Source organism: Mytilus edulis, chromosome 5 (genome assembly GCF_963676685.1).
Source record: "Mytilus edulis chromosome 5, xbMytEdul2.2, whole genome shotgun sequence".
NCBI classification, from domain to species: domain Eukaryota; kingdom Metazoa; phylum Mollusca; class Bivalvia; order Mytilida; family Mytilidae; genus Mytilus; species Mytilus edulis.
The window spans coordinates 41,181,785-41,206,125 of NC_092348.1; the positions used below are offsets into that span (position 1 = coordinate 41,181,785).

Below are 24,341 nucleotides of genomic sequence, written 5' to 3' on the forward strand. Positions count from 1 at the left end.
TTGGGGTCTTTAACACAGCCTATCTTTATTGCTTGAATCATCAGATGTTTAGTTTTTATACTCTGGTACATGTATACAATACATCAGTCTCACAATTGATAACTAAAAACTATTGTGAAATACAACAACAAATTTAATTAGCTGTAAACTTTAAATTATTATCATCTTTTTAATTGTCAGCCTATATATAATTAACATAACTTCATAAGCCTACTCTATAAATATCTTTTCTTTCAAGGCTGTTCATGAGTTTAACATTGGTACCATTTTTCATTATAAAACGATGAAAAAATAGCAAAGATTTGAAAATAAAATGAAAGATAACATTTTGAACTAAATGCAATCAAAGTCTGAAAAGAAGAGAAGGGGTTAATAGGCAAAATTTTGTAATGGAATTACATTGATAAAACCAGAGGATTCCAAATATCTGGCAAAACTAGACGAGCGAACATCCTTAACAAGGTAAGTATTTCTTGATTTATTATTTAAAAAACAACAAATGAAATAACAATGATTTTGGTTAGCAATGGTCACATTAATTTGTGTGCTAAATATTCTCCCTTCATGTCATATATAATGATGGTGCAAAATAGATAAGTAGCATACACTTTTTTTTTTTTATGTATTCTTAACAAAGTATTATAAAACCACGAATAAATTGACAACAAAAAATTTAGATGTTACAAAATACAATATGTACATCAACTTATTAAACAAACGTTTTAAATCAATACAATAGAAGTTGGAATGTCATCAATCAATTTAGGAGATGATACATACAAAATCAATAATGGATGGAAAAGGCCAAGGTTTCCTTTTTGCAACAGGAACATAACAAAATATAAAACATCACGTTTTTAATGCCATGCGTCCGACGCGCTCTTCTGAATTTATTCCTGTGAAGAACACTAAAAGCCGAACATTTGAAAGCAAATCATGTACAGAAACCGAAACAGTTGAACATCTATATTACCAAAGAGCATAACAAAAAACTATGTCCGTCTAAGGTCAAATTGGCCTGCGGAAGTTGAAACCTGAGTTTCCTTATAGTTTATGAATGTATCAACGAATAATTTAAGAGTATTTAAATGTACAAATGTGTAAGATTGTATCTTGTTTTTTTTTCCGATTCCTTTAACATGTAAACAGCAAATAAACATTTCTTTTCTCAAGTTTTTCGTATCGGTCTTAGTTTTGCAAGAGGCCGCAATGCTATTTTTTCGTCCGGATTAGTCTTTGTATTCCCTTCAATGTTTACATACTGAGGGTTTAGTGGTCTTCTAAGATCTGAAATTATAAAACTAGAAATTATTCCACTTTCAAAATTTGTCTGATGAAAATAACCCACTGTATACTTCGACAATTTTAAGCCATTTTAGCATTCTTAATTTAACCTCGCACTAACGAAACTGTTTATTAAAATAACTTTTTAAAGGCAGTCGTACTGCCGTCTGAGTTTTGAGTGACGGGTTCGCGGAACTAAAATAGTGTGATATCCAGATCTATCTTCTCTTTGTTGTCTTTTGAAAATGTTATCATCTGTCTTTTTTCAACTGTTATGGGTTTCTTTCGTACTATTATATAATTGCTTCAACATGTACAACAAACTAGTCACAGAGGGCTTGTAATTAAGTATAAATAGCTTATATATCTGTAATCAAAATGGACTCTAGAAATTGAGACACATATATTGATAAGATGTTCATCCTTTTTGAAATGTTTTTTTTTAGAACTGACCTAACATACATATACAGATAATCATGATACTGATGAAAACAAGTTTTGGTAGAGTATTTTTCGAGCATATAAAGATTTGGAAAAATGTGTATTTTCAATATGAATTGAAAACATTTTAAGTACCTGCAGCTTTAACATTTGGAACAGGTATCGTGGTGTGTGGTTGCCTACTTTGAATAGGTTCATAGGTGTTCTCGCTGAAATTATAAATATTTGCAAAAATGAGTGTATCACTCCTTGTAATCAAACTGAAATAATTAAACTAAACTAAGGGGAGAGCCGCCAAATTGACCTATTGAAATTCATGTGCAATTGATGCAATAGAGTAGAAAATGAAACAACATCTACCTCAAAATTCCAAGTTTAGATATATCGAGAAACTAATCACGCCGTTGTTGAAACAGCCAAAGAAGCACATCGAATTATACTACAACATTACACATGACAAAGCGGCCGTAGAGAGATACTAACCAGAGCTATAAACCAAAGTTTAACCACAACGTTTTTTTTTCTACATGATGTCTTTATATTTTTTTCAATTAATCATCTGCTGGAAATATTTTTTAAGGTTTCTACTTTGTTTGTAACACATTTATATTAAACCTACTTGCAAAGGTATCACTTTAGGTACAATATGTTATTTATAACAGGTAATTAAAACCACAGTAAAACCAACAAAAATATTTTTCTGCACAAAAATGTTAATATTTATCAACCTGTTGGAAGTGAATAAGTCATCAACGATTTTTCATAGCCTATTTTGACATAATTGAACCATACTCGCCGATAATAGGGAATTTTTATTTCACCATTTCACTTTCAATAATATTTAAACAAAATAAAATCATAATCTAAATTTCGCATCTGGTAGCTAGTGCCCGTTTTACAAGCGAGTAAACACATTTTATAAAAAAGCCTATGTATAATCTTTTTTTTTCTATTTGTTAACTTCATCTGTAATCATTTTTAAAACTGTTGTGGTTTATGTTAAATCTTCGCGGATTATTCAATGTAAAGAGTCAAAAATTAATTTTATGGGTCAATAAATTCAAAATAGATAATAGCCATTCATTATAAATAAATTTCTATAAAAAATAAGGCTATCAGAACTTTTTATACTATTTATATAAACAAAAACAACGTACACACATGGCGTATGAATACACAACGTCAGAGTGGGCGTATCGCCATACAAATTGACAACAATGAAAATAAAACTAATACTTTTAACCAATCAGAAGACAATAAATACACCAAATTTATTTATTTATGTATAATATAAAATGAACGCATTATCTATGTCACTTATGTTAAAATATACTAGCGGTGAAACCTTGACAATCCTTACCTATTATTTTTAGCTGCTACCCCTGAGTCTTTTGTGCCTGAAAATGTAAGTAGTCATTTAGAAAAAAAATCAAACAAGAATGTTTTACAGTTCTTAAAATTATAAATTTTTAGGATGTTGTTCAATGCATAGTGTATTTATATTTTAAAAGATCTTAGCCCATGAATACAATTTTGGCTTTTACGATAAGTTACACCGTCTTGCATTTCTGATTATTTAAGGGCAGAGGTTGGTATTGGAGGGGTAATCAGAAGGATTTCGAAACAAGGAACATGGGTTAAAACATGATAAAAGCTTGGAACCTGCGCTTTGAAACTGTAAGTCTGTGTCTTTTGGGAATCCTTCGGACTTTTCGCAAATTTGTATGATGCGAGTCCATAAACTACATGTATTGTGATAAAATGATAATAAAAAAATGTTTTTGTAGCATATTTGACGAGCATATAAAGATTTGGAAACAAATGGGTATTTACAATATGAATTGGAAACATTTTAAGTACCTGCAGTTTTAACAGCTGGTACTTGTATCTTGGTGTATTGTTGTCTGTCAGATTTCCCTCTCTGAATAGGTTCATAGGTGTTCTCGCTGAAAATATAAATATTGGCACAATGAGTATATCACACCCTCTAAATAAATTGAAATAATTCTTGCAAGCCATAGGTTTGTTTGAATTTTTCGCAATATCTAGGCTGTTATATTTAATTCTAATTCGAGCGTGTTCAAGAGATAAAATTAACAAACATAACGGCCAAGGTTATGTGAAAATGAATAACTGCGATTCTAATAAAACAATGACGATAATTCAAAAACCTGACGTGAAGGTTAGATTGCGTATGAATATTCTATATTACCAACTGTTAAATAAAAGCTACAAATTTCAAATAAATATAAGGCTTTCATGAATTACTTCTATAAAAACACTAGAACAAAATGTGTTAAATCTTTATGATTGTCAACCCAAACATTTCCATTGGCTGTTATTACTGTCATACCCACAGTTGAAATGTGCAGTTGATGCAATAGAATAGAATATGAAACATGATTTTCCTCAAAATTCCAAGTATAGATATATCGAGAAACTTATGAAACCAAAGAAGCACATCGTATTAGATTATATAATTATACAACAAATCGGCTATAGAATGATATTCTCCAGAGCTATGAAACAAAGTTTTACCACAACGTTTTTCTACATGATGCCTTTACAATTTTTCAATTATTCATGTGCCTGAAATATCCTTTAAGGTGTAACACATTTGTTTTAAACCTATGGCAAAGGTGTCATTTAAGGTACAATATGTTAGTATGTAATTAAAACCCCCAGTTAAAGCAACCAAAAAATGATTTTTCTGCACAAAAATGTTAATATTTATTAACCTGTTCAATTATAGTAACATATGTATATAATTTCGACAAAAATGCAGGTGTGATTTTTGAAAGCAATCAAAAGGGAATTCCAAAATGATTTAAATAAATCCTATTTTTCTCAAATCCAAAACGAATAATTTAAAGGGCGTTAGCTGTCAAATACATGTTCATCGATTTGTCTCAAATTCTCATATAAGGTTTACGCTCCGTACGTGTATAATTGAGATGACCTCGAAAACACGAAATAATCATACTAGCGGTGAAACTTTACAATCCTTACGTTTGGTTTTTAGCTGCTACCTTTGAGTCTTTTTTGCCTGAAAATGTAAGTAGCCATTTAGAAAAAAAAAAATTTAAACAAGAATGTGTTACAATTCTTTTAATTATCTCCTTTTAGGATGTTGTACAATGCAAAGTGCATTAAGGTTTATGTACCCTTCTGTGGCCATTTCTGTACGAACTTTTCAAACTTCAATTGTATCAAAACTACAGATATAATGAATAACAGAGATAGGCCATTTTGTACATTTTCCAAGGGGAAATCTGATGCAAAGCATTTCGTTTTACTGTTCCATTGCATTTAATAGAAAAAGAGGACTTTGTGGCAAATAAATCAAGATTTTTATAGAAAATCCACAGCCTTTATCCTTGTACTCTCATATTTGACAATTTGATGACTAGTAGATATAGGATTATTGCATGCAGTGCTAGCATTGATTTCCTTAAAACAAGTTTATAAATGTAGTTATTGGTTAAAACAAATATAAATATGGCCAAAATCAAGTACACCTTTTAGGGTGCGCTCGACTTTAGTGACTCAGCACGAGGTGTTTTGGAATTTACAGGTTGCTTAGAACTTTTTGTAAAAAAATAAACGCTAGCACATCATTGAAAATCAAGTGAGTAACTTATGTTTCAAATTTTATAACAAAAATCTCTGTATTAAAGGCTGTCGATTTTCTATAAAAATCTTGATTTATTTGCAACAAAGTCCTCTTTTTCTATCAAATGCAATGAAACAGTTAAAAAAAATGCTTTGTATCAAGTTTCCCATTGGAATATGTACTAAAGGGCCTATCTCTATTATTTATTATATTTGTAGTTTTAATACAATTGAGGTTTGAAAAATTCGTACAAAAATGGCTGCAGAAGGGTACATAAACCTTAAGATACTTAAAGATCTTAGCCCATGCGTATACTTTCGGATTTTAAGGTATGTTACACTGTCTTGCCTTTCTGATTATTCAAGTGTAGTGATTGGTCTTGGAGCGGAAATCAGAAGCAGTTTGAATCACGGAACATTGGTTGGAATATGATAATAGCCAGGATCCGGCGCTTTGAACCGTAAGTCTTTGTGCAAATAAACTCATCATACCAGGATAAAAAATATATATATTTACGCCAGACGCGCGTTTCGTCTACAAAAGACTCATTAGTAACGCTCGAATCATTGTTCGAATTTTGTTAAATTTGTATGATGCGAGTCCATAAAGTACAGATATCATGTAAATTGTTTTAACATATATGTCAATTAGACATTATTTAAATCAATTTTACTGCAAGTCTGATTCCTAAACAAATGAAAAGCATTACACAGTGGAAGGCAACCTATCAGTTTTAGATATCTTTATTTCTCCGTATTTATAGTTTTTCAATTATTAACAACAGGGCGATTAAACTGATTTGTATTCAATTTTTACATCAAAAAGATGAACGAACTATTCATAACTCAAGTGTGGATTAAGATCTACTAGCCCTTTCGGAGCACTCTAGATCACCTCCAGGTGTTGTTGGAGTTCATGTCGCTCAGTCCTTAGTTTTCTATTTTGTGTTTTGTTAACTGTTTGGTTGTTAGTCTTTTTTCTTTGAGCTATTCTTTATCAGTTTATTAAGATATATGAGTTAGAATGCTCCATTGGTATCATTTGCCTCTAGTATAAGAACTTTCGATATTATTATTTTTTATAGGAATAGTCAAACACAAAACTGGAATTTTTAAGTTTATTGAATAATTTAACAAGGTCATGGATAGAACTATGATTTTCAAATTAAATGCAAGCTATAACCTAAGAACTAATTTGACCCCGTCAAATATGCATTTGCCTACATTAAAAACACTTCATTAGTGTTTGTCCTTTATAAATTCTTAATCATGTTAATATCTATGTTTTTTTTTAATTGAATTGATATCGTATTTCTATGTTAAATTCATTTTCCTGCTGTTCAAGACCTGGGCTATTTTAGAAAACACTATGTTCTCCTCCATATGTATATGGTTGTGTTTGACGGTTTCTGTTTAAATAACTTTCATACATACAAATTGAAATATGCTGAGCACAATTTAATCATATATTTGTTTATTGTAAATACCGTTAGATTCAAGATTACCACACTCAGACGCGGGTTGTGTGTTTTCATAAATTCCTTCATTATCCTTCGATGATCTATAAAATAAGGAACTACACATGCATATAGATATATTGTCAGTGTAAAATACAAATTAACAGTGTAATGTACTAACCATATGATTAAAATCTGAGTAATTATTAATTGTATATCTTTTTACAAAACTAGCCTGATTTTTTTATTTTATATACGTCGATTCCATTTAAAAAAAGATTTAGGTAGATCATGGATGTTTCTTTATATTGCCCTAATTTGCTCCCATGCATGGCAAATTAAACCGTCTCTGCAAACAAATTGGTAATGATGATCTCTGGCACTTTATCCACAATTGTTTCGCCTGCACTGACTATTGACTTTAGGAACATGTATTTAGATTGAACGTCTTTTTCAGAGGAATCGAGTTATGGAGTTTAATATTTCAAATGTATTGTACAATACGTAAGGAGCTATTTGCATTCAATCTTGTCATTAACAGAGTTTACATAGTACAAACATAAGATTAACTTTTGGGTGAAGAGAATTGATAACTACACTAGATCAAAAACCACATTTTGTTTGCACCATATCTTTAATCATTATATTCAATTATACACAATGGCTTTGTTAGTCTTGTATGATTTTTCATTAAAGTTCATTTAGATGCTTTGGAGTTTACTTTCATTGGTCTTTGTTATCACTGAACTAGTACACATTTTGTGGAGGGGTCAGCTAATGCACTCCTTCGTGTGCGTCGATTTTTTTTTGCTGTGTTGATGTCAGATTGGTGTCTATCGGCTGTTTTTACTTTTCGTCTGGTTGTTGTCTCAATGACACATTTCCTATTTCCATTCTCAATTTATGTAACTGTTGTTTGACTGTTAATCATCGCAAGTATCGATAGGTATGTACATGCTTTAGTCGGTGCTTCGGTATCGACATGATATATAACATAGTTTGCTAAAATTCTTTGTTGTTGAAAAATCAAACATGAATAACAAGAATGTGTCCGAAGTACAAGGATTCCCCATCCGCATTGTCATTTTCTATGTTCAGTGGACCGTGAAAATGGGCTAAATACTCAAATTTGGCATTAAAATTAGAAATATCATATCATAAGGAACATGTATACTAAGTTTCAAGAAGATTGGACTTCAACTTCATCAAACACAACCTCGACCAAAAACTTTAACCCGAGGCGGGACGCACAGACCAGAAAACATAATGCCCATATATGGGACATGACAAACTAAGGTTCCAACTTACTCAGGCAAAGTTGAACTTAGAATAATTGGTCGTTAAAGTTTGGTCGTTCTTAACAAGGACATAATTCATATGTGGAGGTTCGGGAACCTAGGTTCTGGAAACTTTTAATACATCTGCTTATTGCATGGTAACAACTTCAATCTACTTACCGAAATATTTTTGTAAAACATTCGTGAATACAACTTTGACTCTGTGTGTCTTCAGTATTACGTCTAAATCCTAAAGGTTAATGCATACGAGAAATACAATATTTTAAGTGTGTAAAGCATACAACTATATGTAAAGGCGTGAAACAAAAACAGAATTATATCTTTCTGGGTTGTAAAATAATCATGGTTACAGTGTACACGTTTTGTTTTCATGTTTCATTACACAGATTTATTGCCCGTGAAACCTGATCGCTAATGTCTTTTTAACTTCAGAACGAGGTACAATCTTTGAAATAATTTGATAGCTTAAAAAAAGAATATTAAGATATATCAAAACAACATATTGATCAGTACAGCTTTTGAGATGTTTTTCTTTAACACGGGATGTATATATAGATCATTTTCCGAAACACAGAATGTATTTAAAGCATTTAAACAGAAAACTTCAAACGTATTTTAAAATTTCTTGTTGAAGGTCATGTTTTTATCTTTTATTTTCAAAAAATAATACTGTGAACCAACTTTTTTTCTTGAGCGATTTATTTTCGCGATTTTCGCGAGTAGAAAAATAACGCGAAAATAGATCGTGGGGAATATGCAAAACTCGGATCTTAACACTTAATAAATTAGAAAATCGCCACGGAATTGACTGGAAAGGGTCAAACGCGAAATAAAGTATTCGCGAAAATAAGTTGGTTTACAGTACACCGAACCAATATCATTGCAGATTTTGCCATCTTGATCGACAACATACAATTATTTCTTATCGAACAGTCAGTATTAAAAAATATCAAAAACACTAAGAAAAGTGCATATTATCTTTTTAGTTTTTCATTTTTTGATGTATTGATGACACAATGAAAAAAGAAGGACCTCTATACGCATGTTGAGTCTTGATATTTTCTTTGAAGTTTACACTGATTGACGCTTTTAAACTCTTCTTCATTAATGCTAATTCCAGAAAAGCAACTATCAAGTTCCAACTACCTAGCAGTAACATACGTTTCGTTTCGGTCGAGCATATTTCCATTAAACAGACTTCATGAACAATTATGTGCTTATGACATAACAATTTTTGCAACAAGGCTATGTGGAACAACGAATAAAATCGTCACTGGTTGTACGGTAACAATCACAACTTGTCTGGTTCATATAACTTGTGATCTTTTGATACCATAATAGTCGTCTGACCGATACAGTAAATTATTGTGTACAATTCCCGAGAGTATGATATTCCAATGCATTGCGTTGTGTAAAAATACTTTAATTCGTGCTTTAATTTTTTTTTGTATGGACAAAAGTTACATGCTTCTTGAATTCGTGGATTGCAGTTTCTTAACACTAAAACGAGTTTGAAAACTATCAGAAACAACAAATTCTGTAGAATAAGCACATGTATATAAAATTGAGAATGGAAATGGAGAATGTGTCAAAGAGACAACAACCCGACTATAGAGAAGACAATGTTGTTTTATAATGATTTGTTGGGCCTTGCAAGATATGGTGTTAATGTTCTTTAACTTGTTTGTCTTTCATTACATGAAATTATTGCTTTTTTATATAAACTGATTCGTCAATGCTAAGTAACACATTGTATCTATTGATGGAAATTGCAAGGTTAACAGTATAATTGCTAAACTCGTGTAATTAGAAGTTTCCACTTATTACACGAGAAAGAGTGATCAATTATCGCAGATTAATGATCTTGAAACATGTCAATGGTGCTAATTGGATAATTTACCTAGCAATAAAAAATGTTACAAATGTACTTCGAACTGTAGAAATAATTCAAATGCAATAAAAAGCAACCCTAATATGAAATATATTTTCGTATGAAAATTTTTGAGCACTTCTTCATCGCATACCATCACCAGAAGTCTGACTTTCTTCATCAAAACTAATTCTGAATGAGAATTTAAGTCACACAGTTGAGTTAACATGAGAAAAATTTTTCCTAAAGTTCATAACGCGTTTGCTGATATTCGATGTGTTCTCTAGATTATTTGCCTGTGAATTCATGTTTTTTTTACCATGTCTCGATTAGGGCAATATTTGTTAAGTTACGTTAGCTACTTAAAATCGTGAATAAGGCCATCAACAAACGACACTTATATATTTACATAATGAACAGTATTTTCATGATAATTTGTTCAGTTTTATCTATCACATGTTGTTACAATTTGAGTACTGCAAGTGACGTCAAAACAATTCCCAAGCAAAAACTTTTGCCTCAGACAGTCGCATGTTGTTTTTGAAATATAGATTTTGTAAAGATTAAGATTTCTAAATGAATGTGACTTATTTAAAAAGTATGCCACTTACTGTACATGAGTATCAGAGTTATCATTACACCAAACATCAACACAGCAAGACTTATCAAAATTACTCCTCCAATTAAAGCGCCATTCACTTCGGAATCTTCCGCTTCAGATGCTACAAAAAACATATATTGTATACAATTTAAAGATGACTTGGGAGATTAATTTTATATTAAACTGACACAAACGCGGTAACAGTCTTTTTTCTCTACACTTTTGACTTTTGTATCTTTTAAATATTTATCTTTTTACACATGTCCCTAACATTTACATTTCTTTTCTATCTTTCCGACAACGTTTGGAATTCTATAACTCACTTATCTTGTATTGTACATACCAAGAGTTGTACAGCTAACCTCTTCCGAATCAGCATGTCCTAAATAGTTATCTGCTACTATTTTAAACATGTACTTTGTCAATGGATTGAGATTTTGTACATGTATGAGATAAATGTTTTGTTGATTTGAAGAATTAGAAATACTAAGAGTTTTCGATGGTTTACTACTCGTTCTGTAATGCAGTTCATAGTTCTGCTTAGGAAATACGGTCATATCACCAATCCAGGCAATCGAAACTGCTGTAGATCCAGTGCAAATCGCAGTCATCTTTGCTGCCTTCGTAGGTAATGCTGCAAAGTACATTTTTAAAAAAGTATTGATAATATAAAATTAAGAATGGAAATGGGAGATGCGTTGATTACTACATAATGCATTGCTTTAACACATGTATTTGCACTTTTGATGAAAGAAACGTAGACCAAAATGCATTACCATATGACAACTATGACCAAAATATGAAAATTAGAAATAATTTGAAATAAGTCTGGCACAAGATAAATGAACGATATACTCACTGTGTACAATTATTGATACAGAAGTTTCAGAATAACGGTATGAATTAATGATGTTTCGTGCTCTACATATATAGGAACCAGTTGCAGTTCTCCTTATTGATGTAAGCGTTAAATGTTTATTTGCTGACGTCCAGGTATTTTGCCCAGTCCATTGGTAACTGCAAGTAGGTCTACAGTCAGCTTCACATGTCACACGAACAGTCGTAAATTCTCGAACTATGAAGGGTGTATTGGTTGGTGACAATCGTATCGATTCTGGTGGATCTACAAAGAATTGAAATGATTGTACCCTAGACTTAAATGTGAAAAGACATAACATTTTCATTTAGTGTTGTTTGTTAAAGAATTGAGGTTATGTTTTGATCTCAGTATAATCACTGGTGTTAAACTGTTCGTGGTTACTGCAGTTACCACGATCCCAATATGGCGGAGGTAGAGGTTGGTAAAATCGTTTCCCGCTAACTTCTCCGTGTATACGTGGTTTTATCGAGAATTACCCAGCTGCCAGTTTGATCTGTACGGTTTTATTTTTTATGTGTGTTTTTAATATCAGAAATGTCCCTTGATACAAAAATATGAACCATTTGAAATCCACAGGAGATAATCATCACTCCTAATCCTTTTAGAAATTCATATGTGAAGTCACTTTATACGTTGAGGGCTTTGGCTGACTCGGCTGTGTATTTTTATGTTCCGGGTTAGGTTGTTTTATGTCATTTATCCGTTTTTGTTCAGTAGTTAGTCACCACCTCGGTTTTAACATGTATATTTATTATATAGTCATTTTATAAAATTTACTGTTTGCAAAAGTATGAAATGTTCTAAATAATAAGGATGTTCCTATCCCAGGCAAAACAAAACCTAGCCGTATTGTTCACAACATTTTGGAACGTTTGGTCCTCAGTGCTCTTCAAATTTGTACTTGTTTTGGCTTTCTAACTTTTTACATCTGTGCGTCACAGGTTAGTCTTGTGTTGACGAAACGCACGTCTGGCGTTTTAAATTTTATACCAGTTACCGTTTGTAGCTATTATTCGTGTGTTTCTCTGTCGTCCTACATTGCAATAAAAAGCGGGAGGTTTGGCATGCCATAAAACCAGGTTCAACCCACCATTTTTTTTCTTAAAATGTCCTGTACCAAATCAGGAAAATGGCCATTGTTATATTATAATTCCTTTCTGTATGTGTTACATTTTAATGTTGTGTCGTAGTTCTCTTATATTTGATGTGTTTGCCTTAGTTTTAGTTTGTAACCCTGATTTTTTTTCTCAATTTATTTATGAATTTCGAACAGCGGTAAACTACTGTTGCCTTTATCTAGAATTTGTTTGATATGTCAATCGTAACTGTTCCATCAGATCGGACATGAATATAGTAATTTATCAATGATATTCGTTACTTAACCTGTTGATGGTGACGGCGATTATATCTTAATCTTGCAAAAAGTTTAAGTGTGGCCAGAATTAATGTCTAATTGATAACCTTAGACTGATTTAGTTTTGGTTTTGTTAATATAAATTCTTTATATTTCACAATTTAGAATTTACGATAAACATTGATGGTATATTGTATACTTAAGGGAGAAGAAGATATATTCCGTAATTCAAATAGTTTTTTAAAAGTTTGATAACAGACATTTTCAATCAACAATTCAATTCAATATTTTTTTGCCATATAAACTTAACAGTTTGTGACATATAGGTGTCAGACCACCAATTAAAAATCCCTATCTGTTCAACCAAATTTTGCAATTTTCACAGCTTTCTAAATATTTTACCTTAAGTTTAACTTCAAGGAAACCAGGTATATCCTGAATTGTACATGTATCACCTTCCTACATGCCAATTTTCAACCAATGTTTAAAGTCTTGTAACACATTTCTGATTTTGAAAAGACAGGTACTACCAAAATAACTCCCGGTTTTATGGAAATCTTAAATCAGTGTACTATGTAGCGCATTAATCCTGAATTTGTAATGCAAACTCATAGACAAGTGAATTTTGGCTCAAAATGGTATAAATATATTTCCCTTTCACAAAAAGTTTCATTTCTGCAAATTTGTTGGTTAGTTTAAGTAAACAATGACATCAAAAGCACTATTTTGTGTCAAAGTAGGACTACTTTTACATACGTTCTAAATTGGAGGGAGTAATTGGTGGTCTGACACCTATAACAAAAACAAAAAAAGTTAATAACTAAGTAACTCAAACAACCAGTAACCGTTTTTGCATGCCAGGCATACTTGTACCACAGTAATATCAATAGCTGGCGATACTCCCTGAAATTTACAGCTTACTAATGGACCCGGCAGTAGTTTAAGATAAACGGTACCAGTGTGTCTGTTCTACAACAAATGTGTATTTCGACAACTCATATTGTGTCTTTTATGTGATGCTCGAGGTCAAAACCTTACACAAACTTTGCAGAGCTGATAAATCTATAAAGGACCTAAAGCATACCCGAATCAGATCTTTGCATGAAAAATTTAATTCCTTTATTTAAATGTTCTACTTTTATATAAGCAATTAAAAAAAGGCTATTTTGCAAGTATTTTACCCGATAACTGATTGTCCACATACAAAGGTATCGGCACAGCGGTTGTTATAACATTGACGGTACCAATTGTATTTATCTAAATGCCAAACAGTCATTTATATAGTGGCAAAATCAACATCTCAAACACATCAAACGAATGGAAAACAGCGGTCATATTCCTTACTTGGTACATACGGTTATTTCCTTATGTAGAAAATTGACACTTAAACCTGGATTTATAGGCAGCTTGGCCTTGTGCTCAAACAATTTACTAGCCTAGGACTATTTAAATTAACACAACTTACAATTTACTGCAACTGTAATTGTTTTCTCTGAACTACCGATGTGATTGTATCCTTTACATTTGTATACACCAGCATGTGTCCTATTTAGTCGGCCAATCCCTAACGTGCTGCCTAAGTACTTTGTTCCATTTGGATATGTCCACTCGAACGTACACGACGGTTTACAATTAGCCGAGCATGTAATGTCTCCTAACGTATTACCTTCCATCATTACATAATTTGTATTTGACGGCGAGAAGAAAATGCTGTTCCCTGGATCAACTGAAAAAAACTGACTTAATTTTAATCCTGTTTGCATGCTACTAGTAGTTCATTCGGACAATTTTAAAGTGTGAGCTAGTATATAAAAGTAATAATTTTTGATAAATGACAGTAAAATATGAATGTAAAAAAGTATTATTTATAAGTAAAAAGTTACAACCGATGAAGAAATCAAAATAAAGGTTTTATCAAATACATCTCATCGAGAAAGCGTTTGTTCGATTTAATCTAACAAGTTTTTAAAGATGATTTCTTCTTCTTTGTCATTTTGAATTTTTTAAAATACTAGTTAAAAGTAAAGTCACAAAAAAAATGAACACCGAGGAAAATTTTAAACGGAAAGTCCCTAATCAAATGACAAAACACATCAACTTAATGAAAACAACTGTTTCCCAAACTTTGAATTTTTGAATTTTTGAAAAAACTAAGGATGTTCTTATCCCAGGCATAGATTACCTTAGCCGTATTTGGCACAACGTTTTGGAATTTTGGATCCTCGGTGCTCTTCAACTTTGTACTTGTTTGGCTTTATAAATATTTTGATATGAGCGTTACTGATGAGTCTTATGTAGACGAAACGCACGTATGTCGTACAAAATTATAATCCTGGTGCCTTTGATAACTACTATCATATACCTGACTTGGTACAGGCACTTTCAAATGTAAAATAAAATGGCAGATTTAACTTGGTTTTATACTGCTAAACCTGTCATTTGTATGCTAGTCGCATCGAATTCCATTATGTTTACAACGATGCGTGAACAAAACAGACATAATTGGTAAATTTGTAAAAAATAGGGGGTACAGCAGTCATTACTGTGTCACAATATCAATTAGAACAAAAACAAACAAATATTTAACAAAGAAGTACAAAAAGCATCTATCAAATTTTACAACCACATGTATTGCTTACTTATATATGTATTTTAAATCAACCCATAAAGGATTGAAATATTTGAATCCAATGACTGCATTCACATCAAATCTAGTAGAGTCGCGTGTTTGACGTCAGAATATAAACGTCACACAGAAATAAATATAAAATAATTTTGTCGTTAAAAGTATTTTCAAAAATTAAAATTTCACATGGGGAATGGTGGTATACAGGGTTGAAATTCAAACGTTTTGTTAGAACTGATTTTAGAAAAAAGACCGAGACTTCAAATTATCCAGAAGATCTTTTAAAGTATTAAAAAGCCACATATGGTTAATACCACTACGCGAGTAAGATAATTTGGTCGTTAACAGTATTTTTATAACTGTTATAGAACAATTATATAATGGAAGAATTTTTAAAAGTACAAAGCCTCGTCATATGTAGCAAAAAAAAAAAAAACCAAATGGAGTCACACGTACAAACACACAAGCAAAAATGAAAGATAAAACAAACAACTCATTGACAGGACGTATAAGTACAGAGACATGTCCAATGGATATCACAGAAAACAGACCAAACAGTAAAAGTAACATTAGTAATAGAACAAAGACAATAACAGAACAGTATAACACGTTATTAAGATGATAAACAACGTCAGTACGCAGAATCTATACACCAAGACCAACATGTATTATTTGTTAAGTTGATACGGAATATTATCAACAAGGTCTTGGTAACTTCCGATGAAATGTTTTTAGAAAAAGGTCGAGACGTTCTCTGACATACCCCTGGTGCATCGACTTTCTGTGCAGACCCTGATGACGTTTTTCAAAATCTGGGTAGTAGTTCCAAGCTCTCCTGAATGTCGAATAAGTTGGAAAATGTATATGTCATATGTAGGTGAAGCTGGTATGTTGCTACTGATATGGGGGAAATTGATGATTTTACTATTAAAATCGTCTCGTTTGTCATAGATGCTGGTACTTAGATAACTGTCAAATTCTATGTATAAATTTCAAATGAGGCAAAGGAAGCCGTGTCTGTTGTATCTGTAATGTCTAGTTCTGGGGATATATTAGTGATACTCAATTAGAAAAGTTCGGATTGTTAATAGAAAGAACTTCATTAATATATCTGAAGGGGAAATTAAATAATCTGGCTTCTTTGATCTTCTTGTTTGTGTCTGAAGGAACTCCGATTCATATGAAAATAAGAAGAGGTGGACAAGGAGAAGCGTTCAGCTCGTTTCCATAGGAATGCCGACAACTTGTTGAAAAAGTCTACATTCAAATTCAACAAATATGTTGTCGATAAGATACTCCTGATCACTCCTGATTACCATAGCCGTTTTAGCCGTTTTTAGCAAAATTGTTTCGAATTTAATTTATAGTTGTTTGACCTTCTAAATATTTGATCTGAGCGTTACTTATGAGTCTTATCCAGACGAAACGCACGTCTGGTGAAACAAATTATAATCATGGTAGCTTTAATAACTATTTTAAGAGTTCGAAAATATTTTAATGACAAGTCAAACTAAAAGGCAAAGTTAAAATTCCATAGTACTTTATAACAAATCAAATTCTACCTGTTTTTGTTTGAACTGTTTTAAATAATTTTGTTTATAACGAGCTAAATTGCTACTATTATAAGGTGTTATTTCATAAACATGTCTTTGTATATGAATGCAAGCTTTTTCAAATATATACGTTTTTTTCTTTTTAAGAATGTTGAAAATTTTACTTACAATTTATCGTTACTGTTATACTTTCGTCTTCAAATCCGACATCATTGAATCCTCTACAATTGTATATTCCTTCATGATTCTTTTGTAACGGATTTATATATAAAGATGGACTATGATGTTTTGTGCCATCAGGATATGTCCATGTAAAACTACATGCGGGATTACAATCAGCCGAACACACGATACTACCAAGTGTATCTCCTACTTTCTTTGTGTAATTGGAATCCGAAGGTGATAGAAAAATTGATTTTGGATCATCTGAAATATCAACAATACTAAATTATGGTCAATAAAGGCAACAGTAGCATACCGCTGTTCGAAATAAGGAAAAAACAAATCCGGGTTACAAACTAAAACTTAGGGTAACGCATTAAATATAAGAGGAGAACTTCGACACAATAGAAACACAACATTAAAATGTAACACACACAGAAACGAACTATAATAAAGAAATGACCATTTTACTGACTTGGTTCAGGATATTTAAGAAAAAATACTGGGTTGAGCCTGGTTTTGTGGCATACCACACCTCTCGATTTTATGGCAATGTTTAATATAATACAAAAATACAAAAATGACTACATTACAAGACACACGTACTTAAAAATAAATGCTGCTGCCTTTCATAATACAAGTATTTTAACTGTTGTCACTTTTATTGAAAGATCCTGTGGTGAAACTGTTTAACAATTCCAGGGAACACTAATACATTGTAATAAAACAATTTGATTACCACAATATAAGCGTGCAGTATTCTTGGTTATAATATAATTACATTACATGTATGATTCTTTAAAATTACTATTTTGATTCGCTAACAGCAAGCTCGCATCATTCTCAAATCAACATTAATTACCAAATGAAATGTAACATTCATGAAGACACGAGCTTCTACAATAAAGTGCACAGCTAAATTAAAATAAAAATTTGAAAAAAAATTGTGTTTTCATGATCATATTAAAATAAATATATAGTTATAAGTATTGAATGCTTCTTTTAGTAATTTTAAAGGGTTGCTAAAGCGTTCACCGTGTGTACATTTTAGAACGAATCGTTTCCGCGATACATCCGGAATATTCCTCGGTAAACGCTTTTACACACCAATAAATTTACAAAAAGAAGCATTCAATTCTGAACAGCATTAAACATATCAAGTAGTTTGCCTTGTAAACTATTGATGCAATATTTTATGATTTGGTCATTATATGAATTCGCGTATCAGTAGTGCCTTTTTTAATAGACGAAACTATAGCATATTGATCGATTTTCAAACCCTACTGTTTCCTTGAAATAAGGAACGACGAAAACAATCTTCCCATGCAAGAATATGGAAGGTTAGTAAAATTGTAGACACGATCACTAACTCCTTCCCTGCATCTTTCAGATCTGATCATTGATGAATGTTTGATATTTGACAAAACATTATTATAAAGCAATTGCGCTTATATTGAATAATGTGACTTGCTTGCTAGTACAATCTCATCCATTGCTTGGAAAAATATTCCTGAACTTAAATGCAAACCTTTATCATGTATATTATTATCGATAGTATTACATTGAAAAAAGGGGAGTGGTTGTTGGTCCTAAAACTTAAAACTAAAAAGAATTAAACGGCTGTAAGGGTATCTGGAAATATTTACCCATTAGGTTTTCTTAATCGACTAAATAGTTGCTCTGCATGGCAAAGTTTCATTATGAAGCATTTGTGGTTCGACTCAAATTTGGGAATTCTAACTTTTGTTTATTATTACATTTCAAACATTTTTTTTTAAGTACATGAAATTTTAACTTACAATTTATCGTTACCACAAACGCTGACTCTTTATATCCAATCATATTATATGCTCTGCATGTGTAAATTCCATCATCAGTTCCTTGTAATGATTCGATTTGTAAAATTTTAATGTTCTGTTTTGTTTTATTTGGATAGGTCCACTCAAAATCACATGCAGGTTCACATACAGCTGAACATTCCACCCTTATTAAATCACCCTCTTTCTTTGTGTAATTTGTTATCGAAGGTAAAAGTAATATCTCATCAGGACTATCTGTAATACAATACATGTAATTTAATGCCAACAAACGAATAATAAACAAAAACTGGTCATTCGACCCAAAAGAGATGCAATTATAAAAAAAATCAGTTTTGATGAGGCTTATATTTTGATATCTTCTAGAGGTAAACGGGAATGTTGGAATTGGAGCTTCAAGCAGAATATCTTAAACGTCTGCTATATTGATGAACACTGTAATCCGTTCAATTAAGAAGTTCAATATTTGTTTATATATCGATATCACAAACTAGTTAAAACGTTTACCAAATTGTATCATCGTTATAAGGACATCATTCGTTAATATAAATCGACATGCAGACATCTTATACGTTTATATATTTCAAATTCAATCTTTAATGGTTATGTTCGTTACAAAGCAAACAAATGTCTGCATTCACATCAAAAGCTAACCAAAAAAAAACAACCCAGACTTACTAATAAAGAATAGATTACTCTAATGTTGTCATGTCATTAAGGATGGCATTTTGTGACTTGAATTCCCTATCTCAGTATATAAACGGAAGCAATTTAAAAGCTATTTATTATTTTAAGAATTTTGAAAAATTTACTTACAAGTTACAGTAACCGTTATATTTTTTTCTTTATATCCGACGTAATTGGACCCTTTACATTTGTATAATCCGTCATGATTCTTTTGTAACGGATATATGTATAAAGATGAACTATTACGTTTTGTGCCATCAGGATATGTCCATGTAAAACTACATGCAGGATAACAATCAGCCGAACACACGATACTACCAAGTACATCTCCTTCTTTTTTTGTGTAATTGGAATCCGAAGGTGACAAAGAAATTTCTCTGGGACCAACTGCAAAGTAAATAATATATTTGGAACAAATACTTGAAATTAAATTCAGTTTTATTAACATATTATAGAAACAGCTAGTTGCTCAACTGGTTCACCTAACAATTGTGCAAACTCTTTTATAAATCATTTCAATCTGCTATGCACTTCATATAACTTCGTCAGAAAAAAATGAAATCAACAAGTGTCACACCCTTGTCGACAACTGAGAATTTGTATTAAGACAATGTGATCGACAACATATTATCTTTCAGTAGTTTTTGTTAATAATGGAGATGAAGATTTGTTTGTTCAACAATCATGCAATATTTACTGATTTACCTTTACGGTATCATTTCTGAAGAGATTTAAATATTACATCTTAATCTTAATTGCATTCCAACTTTTACCTTAAAGTAGAAGTCGGATATGAGAGGTACAATGGTCCTTGTTATACAGATATAAATCTACAGGTCATGCACCAAGTATCATTAAAGTTGAGGAAATCTTTTAATCACTATATCAAAAGGATAATTTCCAAATATCTCTACCAGTAAAGCATATTGCCCGATCAACATGCATATCTGATACACTTTTCCTGTATATAAGTTTTATCAATTCGTTTCATTAATCGGATAAAAATGGCAAAGGGGAGGTGAGGGGAGCCCACATTTTCAGAATTTTACTAATTTTGGCGTGTCTTGAAATATTTAATCACAGTTTATCATAACCGTTACCAGCTGACTTTTTAAAGCCTAAAGCATAGCTATAGGTTTCTATGCATGCATATTTTCATCAAAGGTTCTTTGTAATGCAGCAAACAATTTTAAGAACTAACTATTATAGTTTGTATCCGTAAAGTTTTACTCACAGTTTATCGTTACCGTTATATCTGATATTTTAAAGCCGAAATTGTTAGATGCTCTGCATGTGTACTGTCCACCATTTGTTCTTTGCAATGAATCAATTTGTAAATTACTACTGTTATGCTTAGTATCATTTGGAAACGTCCACTCAAAATTACATGCAGGTTCGCATAGAGCTACACATGTTACGTTTAGAGAATCACCCTCATTTCTCGTATATGTTGTATATGCTGGTAAAAGTGATACCTGATTAGGACTATCTGTAAAGAAATAGCTTATTTAAAGGACAACACAACGTTATTCCGGGTGAAAAATACATGAATACTATGATCATTTACTCAAGTCAATTAGCAACTTTTCTTCTGTACAAAGTCACATTAAATGGTGTCAATAGCAGGAGGTTCACGACGTTATTCGCTTAAGCAGTTTGTTATTGTTTATATTCAAGAAGATAATATGCAAGCCCCTTAAATATCTATCGTAAACATAATAAAAGAACATTGTGACATCGTAACATTGTAACTATGTTTCTCGTTTTCATTAACAAAATATGAATAAATTCATTTTATATCTTCTCTACAATGATATAATTCTTATATGATTTGCATATCTATAAATACTTGAATTGTATTGGTCAATTAAAATTTTTCTCTAAGTTTACACTTCGATAAACCATGTTTCCGAAACTACTTTTGTAATCTATTCAAGCGCGATACACAAGCTTGCAGTGATCCGGGGATTTTCAGCAAATTCAATTGAGATTTAAAAACAACTGCATAACAGTTGTGACTGTTCTAGTGCATATATATCAAACAAAGAAATAAATTTAATGCACTAAAGCTTCGAAAATGTATAAAAAATAAAATTTTATAAAATTCCGCGAAATTACATGACGGATTTGTCGAATTTACGTCATGGCAAAACACGACGTCATACGAATAGAAATTTTCAAGGGAAAGATTATTTCGTTACGTGTACGCTTCAAATTCGGATAACATTTAATTAAAATGTACATTTTGAGGTAGGTGCTATTTCATTTAAGATTCCGTTGTATTTATCGGACATTTATGGTTTTTAGAAAGTCAAGATTGCGGCGTACTCCTTAGTTACGACTTGCCATTGTGCTTTTGATGGTAAATATATCTAGGAGCCATCAACAAAACAAATGTTTATTAAATATCACAAATGTTTGGCCGAAAAATTATAAGGATTAAACACATTTTTTCTAGAGGTTATTGATGTGTAAACCGGGGCTCTTGCTCTTACTCACAAACTCAACATAAAAGTCCTTCGGACTTTTATTCAGTTTGTGAGTTAATCGCCCCGGTTTACACATCAATAACCTCTAGAAAAAATGTTTAATCCTATAGTAGTTATTAAAAAAAAAAGGTTGGAGCAAGAAACTTACGTTGAACTCTAATGGAAAAGAAATTACTGTAATTTGTTCCTACGACATTTGTTGCTTGGCATTGGTACTGTCCTGAACTCTTCTTTTGGATATTGCTCAGTCTTAATTGTGTACCATTGTATATAAAATTGTTTGGCCCAGTCCATTTAAAACTACATTCGGGCCAACACTTAGCTGTACATGTGATACTTTGCAGAGTTGCATTCTCTGTCGTGGTCAATACTGATAGAGCAGGCGATACTGTTACATCAGACAACTCTAAATAAGAAACCAAACACAACATTTTCATGAAAAAAAACTAGTTATGATTTAATAAAAATTTGTAACCTGTTGAAATTTTACTAGACGATTGTGTTACTAGTTTGTACACTGTTTGAGTATTTTGATTTATATATTCTTTTAGTATAATCTTTATAAATTTGAAAATGTTTTTTCTATTTCGTCTTGTTCCATGTTTGAGTACTACAACACGCAAAATACAAGACACTTAGAATACAATTTGGTAATACAAAACCTTCATAAAGCATGTAAGAAGAAATCTATTTTCCAAATTCCTAACCGTGTATTGAATATGATTCTATAATTTTTTCTGTGTTGATTTATTATTATAATTCAAACGACATGAAACAAATAATGCAAACAAACACACCACATACATGAAAATTTAATAAGTGTTGGAGTTAATAATACTTAATAACAGACGAACGGATTCCTCCAAAATGAAAAGAAGAAATATAGTGTTATCAAGGAAACTGCCATGTAAAACATGTCCTCCTTCATGTAATATGTGTATTAGCAACAGTCGTTATATTAATTTATGTTTATTTTGATAGATTTACGTGTCGCTGAGTTACTGTCCCATTGACTGGAATACCAAAGCCGAGGCGAACATCAAAATGAAATTTTACTCGACAGTGAAGTATGAGAAAATAAATAACTGAATCACACTATACGGATATAATTAACAAGGTTATGTGTTCCTTACATAGATAAATAAATGCTCCTATAGAGGTATGTGAAACACGACTGAAATCGACACTTCACTTCATAAGTTTAACTGTCACCATCTGGAATTAGTTGACCAATACATTATGTTTATTTCCCTATTTATTCATTTGTAACTGTTGAAAATCTTAGACTTTTCTTTCAAACTTTTATAGATTGTGTCCAGACCTTTTTCAATTATGACATTTAAACTGAATTTGGAATCCAAGCTAAGGCAGGTGATGCGTACAATGTACATTTATTTATACTGAAACTATCTGTGTTTTTTTCCTTAATATAGTATTATAGCTATATTTGATATAATGCAATTTCATCATGGAACACTTTTTCCACAATCAGGGGTCCATTTAGGGATGAAAATAAGTTTGACATTTGTGTTACGATTCAAAACGCTATCAATATGTTAACTTAAGTTTCAGTACAAAAACAATATTAGGTCAATGTGATAGAAATATAAACTGTTTTGTACTCGACGCAAAACTGTGGAAGGGCTCGGTTGAACCTCGCCCTTCCCCAGCTTCTCCGCCTAATACAAAAAAGTTTACATTTTCCTGACATTGACCTAATATTGTATGTGTAGCTTGAAACGCTTATTTTATATCTTTCCGTTTCAAGATTATGCAATATATTAAAATTTTGATCGTAGTTTTTACTAGTATATATCATCTTAATCAATTTATGAGATATGGCACTTTAGACTATATTCATGTATGTTTTGCATTCAATTATCATATATTTGTAAAACTTTTGTATCTTGCTAGGCCAGGAAGTGACTTTCCGGTAATCTGCCCCCCGCAAAATTGATCATTATACAGGCGAAGTCAAATTACATGTTTCATGTCTAAACGTTTTTTTAATATAGCTAACTTATATAATTATAAGTTTTTTTTTCCGAAAAACAAATCTTTAAATTTCAATATCGAATAATTTCTGCGGTTCATCCATTTTGTTTCATGACCAGTATATTGAACTTGAATTAATAAGTCCACTTATCACATTCACATCTTAAATGTTCTAGTTATGCGGTCATAACGTATAATGGACCAAGTAACAAAGG

The 24,341-nt window shown here is 31.5% G+C and overlaps 1 protein-coding gene across 4 annotated transcripts in view; it reads right to left on the reverse strand.

Annotated features, from left to right (window-relative positions):
- The window catches only part of LOC139523684 (matrix-remodeling-associated protein 5-like), a 32,906-nt gene continuing 8,565 nt past the window's right edge, over positions 1–24,341 (reverse strand). For 3 of the 4 annotated variants that reach the window (XM_071317890.1, XM_071317889.1, XM_071317893.1), the window contains 16 exons: positions 22,280–22,537; positions 20,877–21,131; positions 19,772–20,029; positions 18,938–19,192; positions 17,145–17,402; positions 14,263–14,523; positions 11,423–11,686; positions 10,907–11,197; positions 10,574–10,684; positions 8,252–8,321; positions 6,825–6,898; positions 4,735–4,771; positions 3,586–3,671; positions 3,086–3,122; positions 1,861–1,934; positions 1–1,287 (listed from right to left, as the gene is read on the reverse strand). In XM_071317890.1, the coding sequence (XP_071173991.1) occupies positions 1,169–1,287; positions 1,861–1,934; positions 3,086–3,122; positions 3,586–3,671; positions 4,735–4,771; positions 6,825–6,898; positions 8,252–8,321; positions 10,574–10,684; positions 10,907–11,197; positions 11,423–11,686; positions 14,263–14,523; positions 17,145–17,402; positions 18,938–19,192; positions 19,772–20,029; positions 20,877–21,131; positions 22,280–22,537 (2,708 nt within the window). In that variant the 3' untranslated portion in view covers positions 1–1,168. The remainder of the gene's footprint in view (positions 1,288–1,860; positions 1,935–3,085; positions 3,123–3,585; positions 3,672–4,734; positions 4,772–6,824; positions 6,899–8,251; positions 8,322–10,573; positions 10,685–10,906; positions 11,198–11,422; positions 11,687–14,262; positions 14,524–17,144; positions 17,403–18,937; positions 19,193–19,771; positions 20,030–20,876; positions 21,132–22,279; positions 22,538–24,341) is intronic. The other variant, XM_071317891.1, reaches the window with a different exon arrangement.